Genomic DNA, 18,809 nt, shown 5'->3' on the forward strand with positions numbered 1-18,809 from the left:
GCCCTAAGGTGCTTAGGGTCTTTGTGTAACTGAACCAACCCGCTCGTTCATATCCAGCCCTGAGTGCCAGCCTGGCGGTGCCAGAAATCATAAGGGGCTGGAGTTCACAGGTCCAGTTGGTGACACAGGGCTTCAGGAGTGACCTGGGGTGGAGGCAGATGGGGATGGGCAGGGGGAGTACACTAGGGGCCAGGTCTTTCTTGTTCTTAAAACTCAGAGGGAGTTCTGTTACCCTATTTTAAAGAATACTCAGAGCTTTCTTAATAATGATTGCTCAAGATTGTATTGGGTATCCAAGCTGTGTCCCTAATAAACATTTTATTCCATGTAGTGCAGAAAAGATGTTAAGAAAAATGGTGAACATGTACCTACTTTGTGTGTTAAAAAGAAACCAAAATTTTGTGGGGTGGCTGGAGCTACACCCTCAAAGTCAGACACAGACCCACCTTCCAGAGGGGCTGTGCCTCAGAAGACGCACTAGGGTCTTCTCTTTAAAGGAACCAGCAACAGGAAGAGGGGACCAGAGAGGGCAGATTAGCTGGGTTCAGAGAAAACTACTTGAAGTGCATGAGTCTTATGTGTATGCTGCAAAACCTGTGATGGAATCAGGGGGCACAGACTCCCTATTCCAGAAATGCTTTGGAGTTTGGAGAGATCAAATCAGGATTCAGGGCGTGGAGCTTGGAGAGATCAAATCAGGATTCAGGGCAGGGAGCTGTCACAACTCTTCAAGAGTGAGAGAAATGAAGACCATACACATAGAGGTAACATCCCCAAAGCAGCATTTTTATTTACCCACTGAATTCCAAAACATTTAATTTAGGAGTCTGGCATTTCATAATCACCCATCTTGATTGACATGGGCTGACACACATGGCGCTGTCAGGATACACAAGGACGATAGCCAAAGAGTTACAAAAAATAAATCCATGATTCTTAAACAATTGCAACCAAAACAAAAAGTTACAGGTATCAAAACTTTAGATGCATTGCATTGAAAAGAAGGTTTGTGCACATCATAATTTAAAGAGGCGAACAAGGTGCTACTGAAACCTCACGTTAAAGTTTATTATTAAGCTGATGGAAAGGAGCAAGTGGTCTCTCGTCCGGCTTCCCTTAATGGTTTTCCATTAGCTAAGAAAGAAGAGGGAGGGGTGAATTCACTTTTGCATGCACAGATGTACTGCTTTAACAAAACACTAGCAGCTGGTTTGAAGTGGACCATTTAAATACCAACTGTAGCCTGTGTGGCTAATTCTCCTCTCTAACTTTCTGTGGCTTTCGCCTGCACTTCACCTAGACAGGCAAGCAAACAAAAATGCCTCCTTCAGAATGCACCTGTCTGCACAATCCAAAAAGGGAGCTCCTGTGGGCTCAAAGCAACCGTCAGTCCAGCAATGCCCATGAACTGATTTATCTGGAACTGCTTCCCGGGGGGCGGAGAGCAGGTCTGAGTAGCTGTGCTGCCATACAGATAGGTTGAGCACTAGATACTTAGTGAGTGTGGCGAAGAGGGACTGGTGGTGACGGGGCGGGGGCGGGGCAGGCCAAGGCGCTCAGTTGCCTTCTCCGGCTTCCTCGTCCTGCTGGTCGCTCGTCCAGAGGGTGAGGTTGTCTCGCAGCAGCTGCATGATGAGCGTGGAGTCCTTATAGGAATCTTCGTTTAGTGTGTCCAGCTCGGCTATGGCGTCGTCGAAGGCTTGTTTGGCTAGGAGGCAGGCCTGCTCGGGCGCATTCTGGATCTCGTAGTAGAACACGGAGAAGTTGAGGGCCAGGCCCAGCCGGATGGGGTGTGTGGGCTGCATGTGCTCCTTGCTAATCTCGAAGGCTTCCTTGTAGGCTGCCTCTGAGGCCTCCACCACACTGTTCTTCTTCTCGCCAGAAGCCACCTCGGCCAGGTAGCGGTAGTAGTCGCCCTTCATCTTCAGGTAGAAGACCTTGCTCTCATACTGGAAGTCATTGCAGTTCTTGATGAGGAACTTGTCCAGCAGCGCCAGCACGTCGTTGCACACCGTCTCCAGCTCCTTCTCAATCTTCTCCCGGTAGGCCTTCACCTTCTCCAGCTTCTTCTCATTCCCATCAGCCATGGTCTTCTGCTCGATGCTGCTGATGACCCTCCAGGAAGACCGCCGGGCACCAACCACATTCTTGTAGGCCACCGAGAGGAGGTTTCGGTCTTCATTGGAGAGAGGTTCATTGAGCTCAGTCACCTGCAACATCCCCAAAAGATAAACACTGAGACCCAAGTTCGAAAACCTGGGAGAGAGATCTTCCTTCAACCCCGTCAACAACCCTCCTGAAAAACAGGATTATGTGGTACTTCCCTGGTGATCCCACTGTTAAGACTCCATGCTCCTAATGCAGGGGGCACAGGTTCATTCCCTTGGTCAGGGAACTAAGATGCCACATGCCACACAGTATGGACCAAAAATATCCAAAACGAAACAGGATTACAGAGAAGCCACTCAAGAAAAACCAATTGGACAACCTATCTCAAGAGAGACTGCAGTCTAACAGAAGAGACAGATACCAACTCAAAAATATTAGCAGTAAGAACTTTGAGAGATTCATAATTCAGGCCTTGTGCCAAGTGCTTAAAAAGTGAAACAAGCAACTGTCCATCACCACTTCCCTCCTCAATAAATCCCAGACAAAATACAAACACCCTCCCTCTCCTAACTTCCCCCATTTCCCTATCCCCAGGACGCTTCCTCTTCTGCTACAAGTCCTTAGCCGGGGATGGTCTCCCCTCTGCCCAGTCCATCCACACTTCATTCTCCAGTGTCTTCAGCTGCAAGCTGCCCCAACATTCCCCAGGAGTGCTGCCCACAAGCTGGGCTCCTCGGTACCACCACCCAGATAAGAGTAGTGTCCACACAGGTCTGAAGTAATCCCCTATTCTCTACTCATCCACATTCCCAGGTCCTTCAAGACCTGGAACCCCACTGGTGTTCTCCAAGGACTACCTTTAGACACTCACATACTCATATCGCTTTACTACAAGTATAAGAAGATTTTATAATTTCCTGATAATTTGGCCTTTTATGGAAGCAACCCATATAAATCAAAATTCTATCTCAAATAGTATGACAAATCTCAGAATGCCTGAATCCTTTAGAATGACACTTTTCTAGGACAATATTGCATAAAACAAAATGTGAGGCAAGAACAGAATCTGGAAAGCTCCTCAGATCTTCCAGTAACCAAATCCCAACTAAGGCCACTTGATATTAAAGTGCAGATGACATCCATAAGGAGACACTATATAATATACTTCATCCTGTGACCAATAAAACTGCTTTTGTTGGACTATTGCAAAGATACCTCAAGATACGTCCCCAGACTATACCGTTAAAATTGAGTGCATATCTGAAATATTCATATATCACACAGTGTTTGTACAAGAGGCAGTATCATTATTCAGAAAAATCCTAAGACATCTGGAGCATAGCCTGAGCTAGCTGTGTGACCTTCAACAGAACACAACTTTTCTGGGCATCACAAGTCAAATTGGTGAAGCCTAGCCCAAACAACCTCCAAGGATTTCTTCAGCTCTAAAATCCTAGGATTTTGTTTTTCCTGAGCAACAATAACAGGTGTGGTTAAGGCCTGAGGTCAGTACTATAATGTGTGGGTCCCAGGAATCCACAGGTCTGATCCCTTCTCCATCCAGAATAAACCGCCAAAAAAGGCTACTGGGCAATATTTGTAATGACACCTTCACAAGAAACACTAAACACTATTGCCTAGGAGTGTCAGTGTTTATGTAACGATCACCTGGTCGCCTGCCAGTCTGAATGAATCACTATCGGCATCAGCTGAGTGTGACTAACAGCTAAACAAGCATTGTTCTCAGAACGCCAGCCAGGGCCTAACTAGGAAACAACTGCATATGTTTAAATATAGTGTTTTTTAATACTCCTGGATTACAACTTGGCTAACAAAAGGAAACTTATGGGAGAAAGATAGTTTTAATACTTGATCAAATAACTAAAGAAAATTGGGAGTTTTCCCCAGATTGGAAAATTATAGACTGAAGTGAAATCCGATGGCCTGTTGTAAAACAAGATTTACAGCCAGTCTTGGCTGTTGATACTTATTGCAAATAACCTTCACTAATGTTTGTTAGCGCAAATTCTCAACACTTCAACTTCCAAAATACAGGAGCCGGGATACTTAAAGATAAGTCTGGTCACCCATTAAGAGGGGTAGATCCTGAGGGCAACGCGATGCAGGGCAGGAAAGTAGGAACTGCTGGTCCCAACCAACCCTCAGACGAGCCCAGCGGGACAGCCACCTGCGGATTCAGCAGAGGTGACTTCCTGCATCTCTAGGATCACAAGTTTCCAAACGGCTAATCAGGAACAGAAAGACTAGACACGGAATTCTCGAGACAGAAGAGACCTAGACAAGGATTCTCAACCTTCTTTCTCCTCCAATGTTGGTTCCAACACTCTCATGTCCATCACATGCCAGCTGTGCCCAGTGCAGCCCCCCAAGACACTAAGTCTTCACGTGGCCACGCCAGCTTTGAGGGACTCCCCCACCTCTGCTGTCTGGTTCTCCTGCTCCACCCCCTACCCCAGGTAATCCTTAGATGCTTCCTGAAAACCTTACGACTTTTTGAACCTTTCCCATTTGGGAAGGCTCTCCTCTCATCTCCTTTGAGGACTGGCCTCCCTGCCAGTCATTCTGCTCATGTGTGTTCTCACCACGGAGCCTCTGGCTGCACTAGCTCCCTTCATCCTTCTCTGCTCTGGACCACATGGCATTTCTGAAAGCATCCAATGACCTAGTCAGTTACGAATTCATTTATCTTCTTGTGACACCATTGGCTTACTCAACAATCCCTATGGGCCTCCTCCCACTAACTCAAAGGGCAATAAGCTATGTATGTGTGAGTAAAAACAGACCCACTGCCAAAAATAACACATGAACTATTTGGGAAAACTTAAAGTTCTCAATCTGGGAAACATCCAACCTCAAAAGTAACACTGAACAAACAAATGAAAAAAAAAAAAAAAAAACATCACCTCTGAGCTGCCAGGCCACACGGCTCAAGCTGAAGTTTACGATACTCCTCCTCCTGAGGCTTCTCATCCTTCATGGCCACACACACACTCGTACCACTCCACACATTACAGCCACCCACACCCACACGCTACCAACAAGCTTGCTTTTGATGAACAATTACATAAACATAACCACATGATATTCTTTAAGCTTCCTTGGCAGAACCCTATATAGATTTTTTAAAAAGAAAAGTGACCTTGAAGAATGAAAGCTTTTTGGGGGGCTGATTCTTTCCCAAGTTAATGCCCCCCAAAGTGAGGATTCTGCCTGTTGCCCCACTGGCAAGGAATCCATCACTGGTCTCCACTTGCCCCGACCTGGAAAGACCACCTTCTGTCCTCACCAGGGAGAAGCTGCAGGTCCTGCAAGGCCAGGGAGGGACCCAGCTTTGAGCTCACAGCAGGTGAGTTCAGGTAGTGGCTATTCCCTCTAAGCTCATTATCCGTCAAAATAGCTACCCTTGTATCGTTAAGAAACCACCTTTGTCTTGCTCTGGGGTTAAGTAGACATTTTCATGGGCCGTGACCGGCATTAAATACAACCCCATCTGAACAGGGTTACTGCACGCTACTGCCCTGAGGCACCAGGTCCGAAGGCTTCAGAAGCTGTGCGGGTTCCAACTACAGGGAAGTGCCAAAACCCACCACTAAGGAGGGGGCACCACTGCAGGGTGAGGAGCAGGAGGGGCAGCTTCAACTGGCTTTGATCTAGACAGTGAAACTTAGGGGGTCTGTAGGCTTGTAAAATATAGTGAACGCAATATGGAGAAACAATCTCTTAAAACTATCCAGTTATGTTCCCCTGCTGTAGCTAAGACCCGTAAGTGGCAGACTGTCTTTAATTAAACTTGGCATAAATGACTTATATCTAACAGAGGGAATTATTTGTTCAGTAAGCCCACTTATGTGACTGGCTCAGAACTTAAGTCACCAGTGATGACAATGGCTAACAGACCAGAAAGTATACAAGAAAGAAACTTGATCCCTCAGCCTCGTGGGGCATCATCACTGGGTTAACGGGAGAGCTCTAAACGTGAGAGCCGAAATCTTTACTTTACAGCTCGACCTTGAGGAAATTCATTTCTTCAAATCTCATCTGTAAACCGGAGTTAGTAACAGGATCCCCCAGTTGTTCTCAAGAGCAAATGAGAACATACGCAAGGAATCAAAGCTCCCATTTACTGAGTGCGTAATAGGTAAAATGGTAAATCTAATAAACCTGCTGAACTGCGACAGGGAACACACACTTGGGGAACCCCCCCATCATTATTTCTGAAAAAGTGTGACAGTGAAGTCTTTCACTAATATTAAGTTCCAGACAAAGATGAGAAAATACACTTTCAGTTTCTTTAAAGGAAAGGTGGGGGTTTTTTGACAGCGGGAGCTCTTTGGGTATCATTTAGGAACCCCAAATCCAGATGGAGACAGCTCATGTCAATGCAGCAAAGCTATGTAAACTGCTCACCAAGTGAATGTCTTTTATCGGAGGATATTGCAGGACGAATGCAGAGCCCTCCTCCTTCCTCAGCCATTAAGACAAAGTCATACTTACACGAGCAACGCGGCTTGCTGGCTCACACACATTTCGAATGGTAGTACCAGTGTGGCTGTATGATGCCACATCCACCTCAGAGGCATCCTTCGTTTCCATATCTGCAACATGGGTCAAGTCCCAGCCTAGGACGCTCAGCCGTGCTCTCCTTTCACAGAGCACCTGCTCACTCCCTACTTCCTAAGATCTTACCGCTATTGGAATAACAGCCTTTGGCCACTGGGCTGGGCCTCAAAAGCTGCAGCTCTGTTGCCTGCACTTAAGATTTCTACAGATAGCCTTCAAGTCCTTCAGGTGTATTTCTCTCCGTCCTTTGTCAATGACTGTGCAACAATATCAGAACACACCATGCCGTCCCAAATAATTTCGACATTTTGTAACTTCATGATTGCCACCTACGTTTCAGTATGGATGACTAAGGGCAGTGACATGACTGAATGATGTCTACCCATGAGTATTCACTAGAAATCTATCTGATTAATTGCTCTTTCCTTAGATCACTTAGTTTTATGCACTAATATTTTTATCCCACATTATGGGTTTATCTCATAGTTCTCATGAGAAACTAGACTCATTTTATGGAGGTGATGAATTGTATAAGGTCATTCCAAGCCTGGTCTGAAAAGGACTTGGGTTCCAGAATCTTTCACAACTTTTCTTTCCACTGTTCCACTCTATGTAAGCAGCTAGGTGCGAGATGAGCTGGAAGACACATCTTTACTTAACTTCAAAAACATCTCTTGCCTCTTCAAATTAGGGGATTGAGGCAGGGAACTGCAGGTCTCGATGTGAACAAACACCTTTGTTTTCAACATGCGTGATTTTTTTAGGCCTTACCGACACCATCCTCCAGGTGACGCTGGTAGCATAAGGAACATCAGTCATTACAGGCAGGCAATATTATTAGGTACCATTTAGATGATAAAGGAAATAGAAAACATGTTAGAAGAATGAAAGCTAAAAACCCACTTGACAGTAACACCAACATGACTAGTTTTACACTTCAGAGGACCAGGAGACAAGAGATTGGGAGCTTCAAGGTCAGAGTGGCCGCATCAGAGCATTCCCTCACTCAGAAGCCTTACAGCAGTCTACTTACCTGCCCTGAAGAAAACCCCCATAAACCCAGAAAGTTAACAGAATCCCAAATCTTTCCAAAAGCTGTATTTTAGGCCTAGGATATTAATGAAATAGGGACTAAGCCTTCTAAATAAAATTAAGAATTTAATGTTCAAACATCAACTTAGGTAAAATGTGAGTTTTCCACTGAACTTGCTGAGTCCTTTCCAATAAATATATTCCATTAATTTAGATGAGAAAAAAAATTTCTTTAATAGAAGAAACAGGCATATTGACCAAAAAAGTTCTCATGTTAATAGAAGTAACCTTGAGGGAATGGTTCTCACAATTCTGAGATGACATAATTAGAGCTTGAATTTTCAGGAGCCTAGCCAACCCACCAATCATCTCTGACACCGATGTTATGTTTCCAATACACGTTTGCAAAATCCTACCTTAATGTCTCAGAGAAAACCTGTGGGCACAAGTAGGAAGCTACAGGAAAGCATTTTTCAAGCCTGCTTACAAAGAGCAGAAAACCAATTATTTTTTCTCTGCAAACTCTATTCCTTTCCTGTTACATCTCTGCACTCTTTCTTATTTCAAATTCCCTGTTTCCCATAGCTCCACAACTGCCTTCTAGTCATTTTCCCTTAATCTCAATCACTTTGTTTCCAGCCCCTTTTTTAGTCCCCAAAAGGTTCCAACACTGCAGTCTTCAGGTCCCACTGGCAGGACAGGTGAGGGCCTTACTAAAATGTCCAGCGAGCGACCTCAACCTGCACAACCAGTGCCACTCAGTGACTAGGGAGAAGAGGCCTACTTTAGTGTGACTTGCTGAGTGGACAGAAGTGGCTTTATCCCAAAGATTAAGCTCAGGACCCCTTGCGAGGAAATGCACTCATAGTCAATCCTATTTCTGTAAAATTTGCTGAATTATTAAATCTTACTTTTTTTTTTCTTATGAGATCCTCAGAATTCCATAGACTTCAGGTCCGAAATACACACTGTCCTTGGCCTGGATGAAAAGTTCCTTCCTATCTAGCCCATAACACCCTGCTTGGGCTCAACTGGAGATAACCAATGAGTCAACAAACGGGCGGTGGTGATGGTGGTTTCCAGACACCTGGTTCAAGGTATGATGTGTAGGACGTGGAAAATAATGCTTCAAGTACCCTTCTTACCTGGATAATCCTAAATTTGGACCCCAACAACAGATTTTGTATTGATAACAAAAGCCTTAAAAGGAGCTTTTCACACGACTCTGAAATTTTAGGGAGCCACTATATTTGAGGATTTTTCAGTACCAAAAGCCCTCCCAAGGCAGGAAAAAAGGACAAAGGAGCTAAATAACCCAGGACAGTCATTCTTGAACTTAAACCTACTGGCACTTGCCTTGAGGGATGGTTCAAGGGCAGCTCTGAGTCCCACCCCCCCCTCCCCCGAGTATCTGAGTCTGCAGGTCTAGGGTGGGGCCCCAGGGGATCCGCGCCCGTCTCAGGAGGTTGTGCGCTGGGTGAACAGGGCAGGTTGCCGACTGTGGCTCTAGCCCTGTGACCTTGACGCAGAAAGAAGTAATGTTCATTTAGAGAAGACGTGAAATACTACGAGGAGACAGAGAGTGAGGGGGTCGCTGGAACTTTAGGTCTCAGACACGCAGGTGGTGTCTAATCCAAGGCACTGGCCAGGGTGTGGCCGGCCACGATTCCTTCCCCGGAAGCGGAGCTGCAGGCGGGTCTCCGAGGATCACCAGAGAGCAAAGACACATGGGTTCGGCTCGCCCAGGAGTCGCAACCCGTTTGGGGTTCCAGGCAGACGGGCGCAGCATCCGACATGGGAGGGGGCCCCCACGCCCTCGCCTGACTGCAGGGTAGGGGTGTCGGCACACAAAGCGGACCCCGGGCGTGGGAGGATGGAACTAGACGGTTCAGGTGAGCAGAACGAAAGCGCATCGGGATTACACCGACTTCGGGTCGTGGCAGCGGAAACCAGTGGAGACAGGGCGCCACTCACTAGGTGATTCTTTATTACAAGTTGGGGTGCGTGGAGGAAAGCGGAGGGGGTGCCCCAGCCTGGCAGAACGGGCCGGAGGAGGAATGCGGCTCCCCACGCTCCCCCGGGCACCCTCCCCCATTCGGGGCTCCAAGCTGGGATGCCGCGCCCCCCGTCCGCCCGCAGGGTCTCCGCTGCGCCCCCTCCCTGGAGACCTCACCCCGCCCGGCCGCAAGAAATGGCGGGACGCGCGGCGGGCGCGGGAAGCGAGGGCTGCGGGCCGGCGGCCGCGCCCAGCCGGGCGGCGGGCTCGCCCCGGGCCCGAAGGGGCTGCCGCCGTGCCGCCCACCCCTCCCCTACGCCGGGACCCCGGCCGACCGCCCGGGCTCCCGGCGCGCTCACCGCCTTCATGGCGGAGGCCATGTCGTCGTAGCGCTCCGCCTGCTCGGCCAGCCGCGCCCGCTGCAGCAGCTGCTCGCGGTCCCCCATGTCGCTGAGCCCGGCCTCGCCTCGCTTCCCGCTCCGCTCGCTCGCCCGCGCGTCCTCTCCGGTCGCCGCGGAGGCCGCCGCCGCGCACGCGCACTGGCTTGCCGGCCGGCCGAGGCTGCAGGCAGCAAGCAGCGCCTCTCGCCCTCTCGCTGGCTCGCCCCGCGCTCTGTGGCTCGCGCCGCGGACGCCGCCGAGGGAGGACAGGCGGCCGTGCGGGGGGGATGGGAGGACGGGAGGACGCCTGCGCAGTGGGAGCGGCCGGGCCGGGCGGCGCGGAGCGGCGCGAGTGGGGCGGGGGAAGGGCGGCCCGGCCCTAACGGTCTATTTCAAGGTGACGTCACCTTCTATAAATAGCTGCGGCCACCGCCCCGCCCCAGAGGTGCGCAGGCGCCGTGCGAGTGCTGCATTCTACCGCCGCAGAGGTGGAGGTGCGAGAGGGGAGACCCGGGGTGGGGGCTGCGGAGCGGGGCAGCGGGGCGCGGTAACGGAGGCCCCATCCAGAAAGGCGGCTCTGAGTTCAGGATAGACGTCTGGCTTGAGGAGGGACCCAAAAGCAAATACACTGAGTGCTGGGTGAGCCCGGAGGCCGCGTGCCCGAGGGTCGGGCGGACCAGACGCGCGCCCGCCCAGCCTAGCCGTTGGGCTTCTGTGGGCCACACCCTGCGCTTGGGTCCGCGCTGGCCGGGCGGGGTGGGGTCCAGTCTTCGGGGACAGCCCCACGCACGTTCACTCACGGGGTCCCCGCCCTGGGAGGTGGCCTTGTCACTTCCACCGTGGGAGGAGGGACCGAGAGGCCCCGCTGGAACGGGTAACACCACACACCTGCTAGGAGCTGACCTGGTGCTAGGCCCTTGCAGGCACGATGCTATTTAATGCTCACAACCCCACCCCCGTGGGCGCTGCTGGCCTCCCCATCTTTCAAAGCCGGAATAGTGACGTGCTCAAAGTTACACCGCCTGTAAGTTGTGGCACGATTCCCCCTGTGGGAAAGAGGAGAGTGGACCAGCTGTTGACTGAGCCCAGTCCTGGCGCTCCACGCTGAGGACCCCTGGTGCCAGGCCCTGGGCAAGGGAGGAAAATCCCAGTGACTGAAGCCTGGCCAGACTTAGTACAACATGCCAAGGGAGGTGCAGGAGAAGGGAGGGGCCTTTTGCTCGCTGAGGATCTTATTGAGCGCCTACTTCATGCTCAGCGCTGGGGAAAGGAGAGCTACAGAGTAGGATGCAGTGCCTGCCTCTGAGAAGCAGAGACCTAAGTACTCAAGAGCAGGTGGGCCAGACTTTGAAGGAGGTGAGTCAGGGAAAAGGTCTTAGGGAGTGGGGTCCAGCAAGGGTGAGGGCTTGGCAGTGAGGAGAGAGGCCTGGCAGTGGGACCTGAGGTTGAGTAGAAGAAGATCATGGAGTGTTTTCAATGCCAGACTGAAGATCTGAGGCTTTACCCTTGGGTGATTGGGAAGTATCAGAGGCATGGAAGAGATGTTTTGGGTCCAGAATCTTGCTCTGCAGAGTCAGATGCATTAGAATGGAGAGGAAGGGGACTTCTCTGCTGGTCCAGTGGCTGGGACACCACGCTCCCGTTGCAGGGGCCAGGGTTCCATCCTTGGTCAGAGAACTAGATCCCACATGCCACAACTAAGACCTAGCGCAGCCAATAAATATTTTTTAAAAGGTGGGAGAGCCTCCCTGGTGGCTCAGTGGTAAGGAATCCATCTGCCAATGCAGGAAACGTGGGTTCGATCCCTGATCCTGGAAGATCCCACGTGCCATAGAGCCAACTAAGACTGTGTGCCGCAACTATTGAGCTTGTGGTCTGGAGCCTGGGAACTGCAACTGCTGAGCCCACGCACCTAGAGCCTGTGCTCCGAGACAAGAGAAGCCCACACACTGCGCCTGGAGAGGAGCCCCGCCCACCGAAACTAGAGAAAAGCCAGAGCAGCAGCGAAGACCCAATGCAGTCAAAAATAAAATTTAAAAATTATTTAAAAAGAAGGGAGAGAGAGGGCCTGTAGAGTGGGCCTTTTCTGGACCTCAGTTTACCACCTGTAGAACTAGACTTGACCTGTTTAAAGCCCTATAGAATAGGAGCAATCCTGGAATGGCAGAGCCGGCAGGACCCTTAGATTCACCACTGTCTGATCCCTTATCCTGCATCAGGGGAGAGTGAAGTCTCGGGGAGGAGGGCTTGGCCCCAGTTTGCACAGCCAGCAGAGCCAAGGCCTCCACACTTGGTCTTCTACATCCTGGGCTGCCTTCTTCCTGCTCTGATGCTGCAGTGAGGAGCCATGACACGGCATCTGAGCGTGTATCTGGAAGGAAGCCCCCAGCCCAGGCTTCGCCATGCTCTGAAGAGTCAGCTTTGCTAACTACAAATGGGATCAAGGTTAACAAACCAGACTGCTCTTTCCCCTGGTGAATATCTTTAAAGTGTGTGATGGGTGACTGTTCGTTGCTCAGTTGTGTCTGACTCTTTGTGACCCCATGGACTGTAGCTCCCTAGGCTTCTCTGTCCCTAGAATTCTCCAAGCACGAGTAGTGGAGTGGTTTGCTATTCCCTTCTTCAGGGGATCTTCCCAACCCAGGGATCGAACCTGGTTCTCCTGCATTGCAGGCAGAGTCTTTACTGTCTGAGCCACCACGGAAGCCCCAGAGAGTAATAGCTACTAATTTATCATACATCGTGGGCCCCAAGAGGATGGATTCCTATGAGAGGTAGGAGGAGGGCAAGCACTGGGGGTGCTTCCACAGTTCCTTCCAGTCCTTAAACGAATTTGAGCCCTTCTGGCTTCTGATCATGTTGGACTGAGAGTGATTTCAAAACAGTGAAAATCAGGTAGACTGGGGCATTCTAAGCAACTGATTTTGACACTCATCCTTGTCAAATGGGGGACACTGGTTCTCCCATAAGGCTTTTTTCTTCTCACAAAACATCACTGTCTCCACCTCCCACCCTCCCCTCAATCCAGTGTAGTCCAGCTCGACACCCACTCCTCCACCTGCTTGGCCCTGGCTGTGGCCACCAGTCCAAGGTCACTGCACAGTCCTCCCCTTCCTGGGCCTCTTTTCTGCACTTGGCACAACTGCTCACCCCTCCATAGCAGGTTCTCCTGTTAGCTTTCATGACCCTGCCTCTCCTGGCTCCCCTATATTGCTCCAGCCACCCCTCTTCTGTCTCCCACGTGGGCTCGTCTTCTCAGCCTACACAGGAATGCTAGGGCCCCCCAGAGCTCTGCCCAGGCCCTCTGCCCTACCCTGGGTGACTTCATCCATGCCTGCTCTTGAAGGAAACTTCTGCCCCATTGCCAGCACTGGGCCAGGGGCTTTGCAGAGATGGGCACATCTTTTCCCTCAAGATAACCCAGTAAGGTCAGTAGGACCTCTAACCCATCTAACAGATGAGGAAAATGGCTTGAAGATATTCCATGACTTGAACGAAATCATGCAGCTGGTAGTCAGCAGACCCAGGATTCAAGCTCAAATCTATCCACCTCCTGGGCCTGATGGCCCCATGATGTCTTGAGGTGTAGCTGAGAAGGGGTCAAGGTGTGACTCCCCTTTAGCGGTCATTCAGATTGTGAAAAGCACACACAAGCCTCCCTCTTGTAGCCTACACACTATCATCCATCTCCTTCACCCTCAGGAGAGAGCTGCCTGCTCCCTAAAGTCTTGTAAACAGAGACCAAGATGACCACCTTAGACAGGTCACCTACTCCCAGAGCTCAAAGTCCCATCAAGCAACGTTGCTTTTGAGCAGTTTCCAAGAGGGCTGCTGAGCCCGGGGACGGGGGCTGATGATCAAGGTCAGACACACTGTGTGGCCTCTCAAGCTCGGAGCAGGCGCCCAGAGCAGGGGCCAAGGCCGCTGCATCCTTACCTAGCAGGGTCTCACCCGGGGAGCAGAGTAACACTCCCACCGCTACGTGTGTGTGATGGGGAAGGAGACCTGGGCTTGGGTCTGCTCTGCCGGTTACCAGATGAGCACCCTTGGGAAAGCCACCTGTCAGGAGAACTGACCACCCTGTTTCTTAGGATTGGAGGTCAGCAAGAGCGAGTTCCCGCCCCATCCCTGCACCAGCCATCACAGCTGTAGAAAATTCCATGTCGTGCCCCACCCTGAGCCAGTGGTAATGACTGTTTCTCACGCGGGACTGGATTTCCAAAGCATCACCAGAACCCTCCACCGGAGCCCGGTGAATAGGTGACCCAGAAAAGGCACGTCCTGCTTTTATTTTCTTTTCCCCCACTCTGGGACACTCTGAGCTCCCTGTGAAGTCTGGACACCAAGAGACGTGTTACAAAGAAGCCCTAGTATTGTTCTGGAGAGACGGCGTTCACACCGTCGGCATGGTTACCAGCTTGAGCAGGAGGGGCCGCCCACCCACAGATTCGTGTCACCTAGATAGGATTTTGAATTTTATTTTTCTCCCAAATGCAGGCCTGTCGCTTGAGTGACCTGGCTGATTCCAAGCCAGGGATGATATCCCCACAGGAGCAGCAGCAACAGCTCTCACTATTATTGCTGGCTCTCTGCCTGCCTTGGAGGTAAACACTTGACCCCCCGGACCAGCTCCCCAAGTCCTCACATCATGTGCATGAGGAAAAGGAGATGTAGAGTGGTGAGGTGCTTGCTCAGCGGTCAAGGCAGTCACCCCGGCCTCCTTGCTCACGCCCACACTCTGCCAACTGGCCAGGCCCTTTTGCAGATACCAACTTCCACCCGCTGTGTCTTAAGGTCAGATTTCAGGGTCTGAGTGCACAGATTTCAGGATCAGCCAGAGTATCCTGCTGCTCTTTGAAAGCCCTCTTTGGGAGCAGATCAGCTTCCACGGCAGCTTTTGGCATTAAGAAGTGCGAAAATGTCCTGGTAGCCGCAATCTGTGAGCTGGTGGGGAGCTCGGAGCCCCGTTCTCAGCAACCCCCATTCCCTCCTCCCACAAGCTTGTTCAGCGGAGCTTGGCTCTGGGGAAGAAGGCCAAGCTGTCGCCTATAGAATCATAGTTAAAATGAGGGCGAAAAAGGCTTCTGCTTCACTTCCACAGATGGTCAAGGAGCTTGTGTTTCTTAGCCAGAATTTTCTAGATCCTTTGGCTGGAACCATCTGGATAATTGCCTTCTGTGTGGTTATCAGGAGGTGGGCCCAGGTGGGAGAGGCTGTGGTGGTCTAGGGAAAACTGTTGTGCAGTGACTTCCCTTCTCAGAGCCTTGGACTTCCTGGCTATGACATGGGAGGCTGTGCTGGCAGATGGCAGAGTTCTGTCTTTTTTCCAGCCCTGAAGGTCTAGAGTGTGACACCACTGGAAGTTCCATAAAATGACATGGCAGCTCAAGAGGATGAAGCCGTGATGCCTCAAAGGCCCAGTGTCTGGCCCACATCCACACAGGGAGTGGAAGAGGGTGGCAGGACCTACTCCTCAGCAGGCTGTGGGCAGCGGGTGGCCAGTGAGCTCCCACTCAGTCAGGGTGAGGACGGTGTTGTTGTTCAGTCAGTCAGTCACGTCCAACTCTCTGGGACTCTGTGGACTGCAGCACACCAGGCTCCTGTCCTCCACCATCTCCTGAAGTTTGCTCAGACTCATGTCCATTGAGTTGGTGATGCTATCTAACCATCTCATCCTTTGCCACCCCCTTCTCCTTTTGCCTTTGATCTTTCCCAGCATCAGGGTCTTTTCCAACAAGTCGGTTCTTTGCATCAGGTGGCCAAAGTATTGGAGCTTCAGCTTCAGCAACAGTCCTTCCAATGAATATTCTGAGTTGATTTCCTTTAGGATTGACTGGTTTGATCTCTTTGCAGTCCAAGGGACTCTCAAGAGTCTTCTCCAGCACCATAATTTGAAAGCATCAATTCTTCGGCGTGCAGCCTTTTTTATGGTCCAGCTCTCACATCCGTACATGACTGCTGGAGAAACATGACGGTTTGGGATTTCCGTTCCGATTTTACAGAGGAAGAAGCTGAGGCCCAGGAGGCTAAGACTGTCCCACTGCCGCACAGGGAGCAGGGGGCAGGAACTCAGATCCTGACCCACCCCACCACCATCTCCATCCTTCCCATGCCTGCCCTGACCTTGTGAGCACCTGAAAAGTTCTTTCGGTTGTTGAGCTGCGCACATAACTATCATTAACTGCTGCTTAAACCATAACCTTGGAAGTGAGGGTGAGAGCTGATAAGTTTCTACCAAGGTTCTCTGCCAGGCAACTGTGCTCAAAAACAGCTTTTCCTCCCCAGTGTGTTAGTAGGAGGCAAGCAGATTGCTGCAGCCTTCTGTCTTCTTCCAGACGACAGTGGTGGGCTGGCCCCGACTCAGGAGACAAAGGGATCTAGAATCGCCAAAGCCAGGGGAGAAGACTGGCTCTAGGGGGCTGGTCTCCGCGGATGGCCCTGAGTGGCCACTGGGGTCATAGGTAGGAAGGACGTTTTCACCCTTAAAAGATGCAAACCCCTCTGCCTGGCCCTTTGTGACCTGGCCCTGGCCCATCTTTCCAAGCTACTACCTACTCTATGGACACCCAAAGACCACTGGGTTCACAGGCCCTGCCCGCAAGTTTCTGCCAACTCTCCCATTCTTCCACCTCTTCCTCTAAGTCTTTAACACTCAGCTGAAAGCTCACCTCCTCTCAAGAGCTTTCACAGGTCTCCCCCAAGAAGCACTCTCTCCTTCCACTCACTCCCGCCATGACTCTGGCATCCACCACCTGCGTGGACTTCTCTTGGTAGGATTGGTATTTCCTGGCCAGGTACTAGGCATCAAGCCCTGTATTATGCAATTTAATCTTGTTTAATCCTCACGATAACAGTGATGTGGGAGCATCCTCTTGTACCCAGTTAAACAGATGAGGAAATGGAAGCTCTCATACCCAAGGTCATGGAGCTAATGGGGGCCGAGTCAGGATGTGAACCCAGGACTTTCTGACTACGAAGTTCACGCTTTTTGTCACTTTTACCAGCTGCTTCCCGCTTCCTAAAGGAAGTTGGCATTTCCCTCGTAAAAAGTAAACCCCAGAGGACAGGCCTGCATTTCGTTCACCATCTAGGGGTCCAGGGTGCCGCTCTTCATGAGTGCTCAGTCAAACCTGATCATACCTTGTGCCTACTGCAGCAGTGCAACTACACGGGACTTCCCTGGTGATTCCAGGGCTTGAGACTCACCTTGCAATGCAGGGGACGAGGGGTCGATCCCTGATCGGGGAACTAAAATCCCACATGCCACAGGGCAACTAACTCGTGCACAGCAATTACTGGGCCCACACACGCCAACTAGGGAGTCCGTGTGCCATGCAACGAAAGATCCCACATGCCGCAACTAAGACCTGACACAGCCAAATAAATAATTTTTTTTTTAAAAGAAATGCCACCACCAAGATCCCTCTTTGTAAGTGACCAAGGTCTTCCAGGAGGGGAATGTGCTTTATATTGGCTGACAGCTGATTGGCAGCCTCGTGGAAGATAAGACAGGAGGGAGCTGGGGGAGGGAGGCAAGATTGCAGCGCCCAGGAGGGGGCTGAGATGAGGAGGAGGAGGTCTCCTGGTTGAATTTGGCCACCTTGCAGTAACTTGGAGTATAAGATCTGGAGTTGCCTGATGGGGCCTCCAATCGCAGCTCTCCTGCAGCAGCTGGAGTAGCCTGGACAAATCGTTGCACGTCTCTGAGCTTCAGTTTCCTCGTCTGTAAAGTGGGCTTGTTGCTCACCTGGCCCCTGATGCCAGGAGGAACAAGGATGAGGAAGACAGTGGGTGCTGCCTGCCTGGCACTTGTGACTGTGCTGTTACCTCCCTTATGTGAGACATTGGAGGGCCAGCCCAAACCGAAATGCCCTCCTCATGAAATCACTGGTCCCTGCAGGCCTGGGAAGCAGTACAGAACTCACTGAATCACAGACTCGTAATAGTGGTCTAGCAGTTAAGACTCTGAGCTCCTGGTGTAGGGGTCCCGAACTGTGGTGCAGGAGAAGACTCTTGAGAGTCCCTTGGACAGCAAGGAGATCAAACCAATCAATCCTAAAGGAAATCGTCCCTGAATATTCATTGGAAGGACTGATGCTGAAGCTCCAGTACTTTGGCCACGTGATGCGAAGAGCTGACTCACTGGAAAAGACCCTGATGCTGGAAAAGATTGAGGGCAGGAGGAGAAGGGGGCGACAGAAGATGAGATGTCGGATGGCATCATCGACTCAATGGACACGAGTTTGAGCAAATTCCAGGAGACAGTGAAGGACAGGGAAGCTCGGCGTGCTGCAGTCCATGGGGTCGCAAAGAGTCAGACATGACTTAGCGACTAAACAACAGCAGGGAACTAGACCCTACATGCTGCAGTGAGGACCTGGCACAGCCAAATAAATATTTAATGTTTTACTATTTTCCCTGACCAAGTATTGAACCTGGACCCCCTGCATTGGGAGCGCAGAGTCTTAGCCATTGGACCACCAGAGAAGCCCCTAAATAAATGCATATTTTTAAAAATAGTAAGAATCTTAGAGACAACTGAGGCTGGCTTTCCTACTCTGAGACCACACTGCATGATGGGCTGTTAGCCAGCTCTGCCAGCAGACGAGCCTGGCTCCAAATCCAGCCCCCACTTGCTCTGTGGCCTGGTTCCTCATCTTTAACAGGAAATTAAAAATAATTCCTTTGTGAGGATCAGAGACCCAGGCTGG

The 18,809-nt window shown here is 50.8% G+C and overlaps 1 protein-coding gene and 2 long non-coding RNA genes across 5 annotated transcripts; 2 read left to right on the forward strand and 1 right to left on the reverse strand.

Moving 5' to 3' along the window:
• Positions 1-765: 765 nt before the first annotated feature.
• Positions 766-10,334, reverse strand: YWHAH (tyrosine 3-monooxygenase/tryptophan 5-monooxygenase activation protein eta). 3 transcript variants are annotated; one of them, XM_081542312.1, is made up of 2 exons: positions 10,078-10,334; positions 766-2,210 (listed from the first exon to the last, which is right to left on the reverse strand). In XM_081542312.1, exons 1-2 carry the CDS (start codon positions 10,162-10,164, stop codon positions 1,557-1,559), a joined length of 741 nt encoding a protein of 246 aa, XP_081398438.1. In that variant the 5' UTR covers positions 10,165-10,334; the 3' UTR covers positions 766-1,556. The 3 variants fall into 3 exon arrangements, with proteins under 3 accessions (XP_081398438.1, XP_081398439.1, XP_081398440.1); XM_081542313.1 differs by lacking the exon at positions 10,078-10,334 and adding an exon at positions 4,713-4,758; XM_081542314.1 differs by lacking the exon at positions 10,078-10,334 and adding an exon at positions 4,618-4,733.
• Positions 4,900-17,504, forward strand: LOC145526527 (uncharacterized). The gene is made up of 5 exons (XR_014068967.1): positions 4,900-5,476; positions 8,660-8,819; positions 14,190-14,372; positions 14,596-14,702; positions 15,952-17,504. It is a non-coding gene; the product is annotated as an uncharacterized LOC145526527 (long non-coding RNA).
• Positions 10,568-12,607, forward strand: LOC145526526 (uncharacterized). Its single transcript, XR_014068966.1, has 2 exons — positions 10,568-10,737; positions 11,886-12,607. It is a non-coding gene; the product is annotated as an uncharacterized LOC145526526 (long non-coding RNA).
• Positions 17,505-18,809: the final 1,305 nt, after the last annotated feature.

This window comes from Giraffa tippelskirchi, chromosome 11 (assembly GCF_054371585.1).
Source record: "Giraffa tippelskirchi isolate mGirTip1 chromosome 11, T2T-mGirTip1v1.2.pri, whole genome shotgun sequence".
In the NCBI taxonomy this organism is placed as follows: domain Eukaryota; kingdom Metazoa; phylum Chordata; class Mammalia; order Artiodactyla; family Giraffidae; genus Giraffa; species Giraffa tippelskirchi.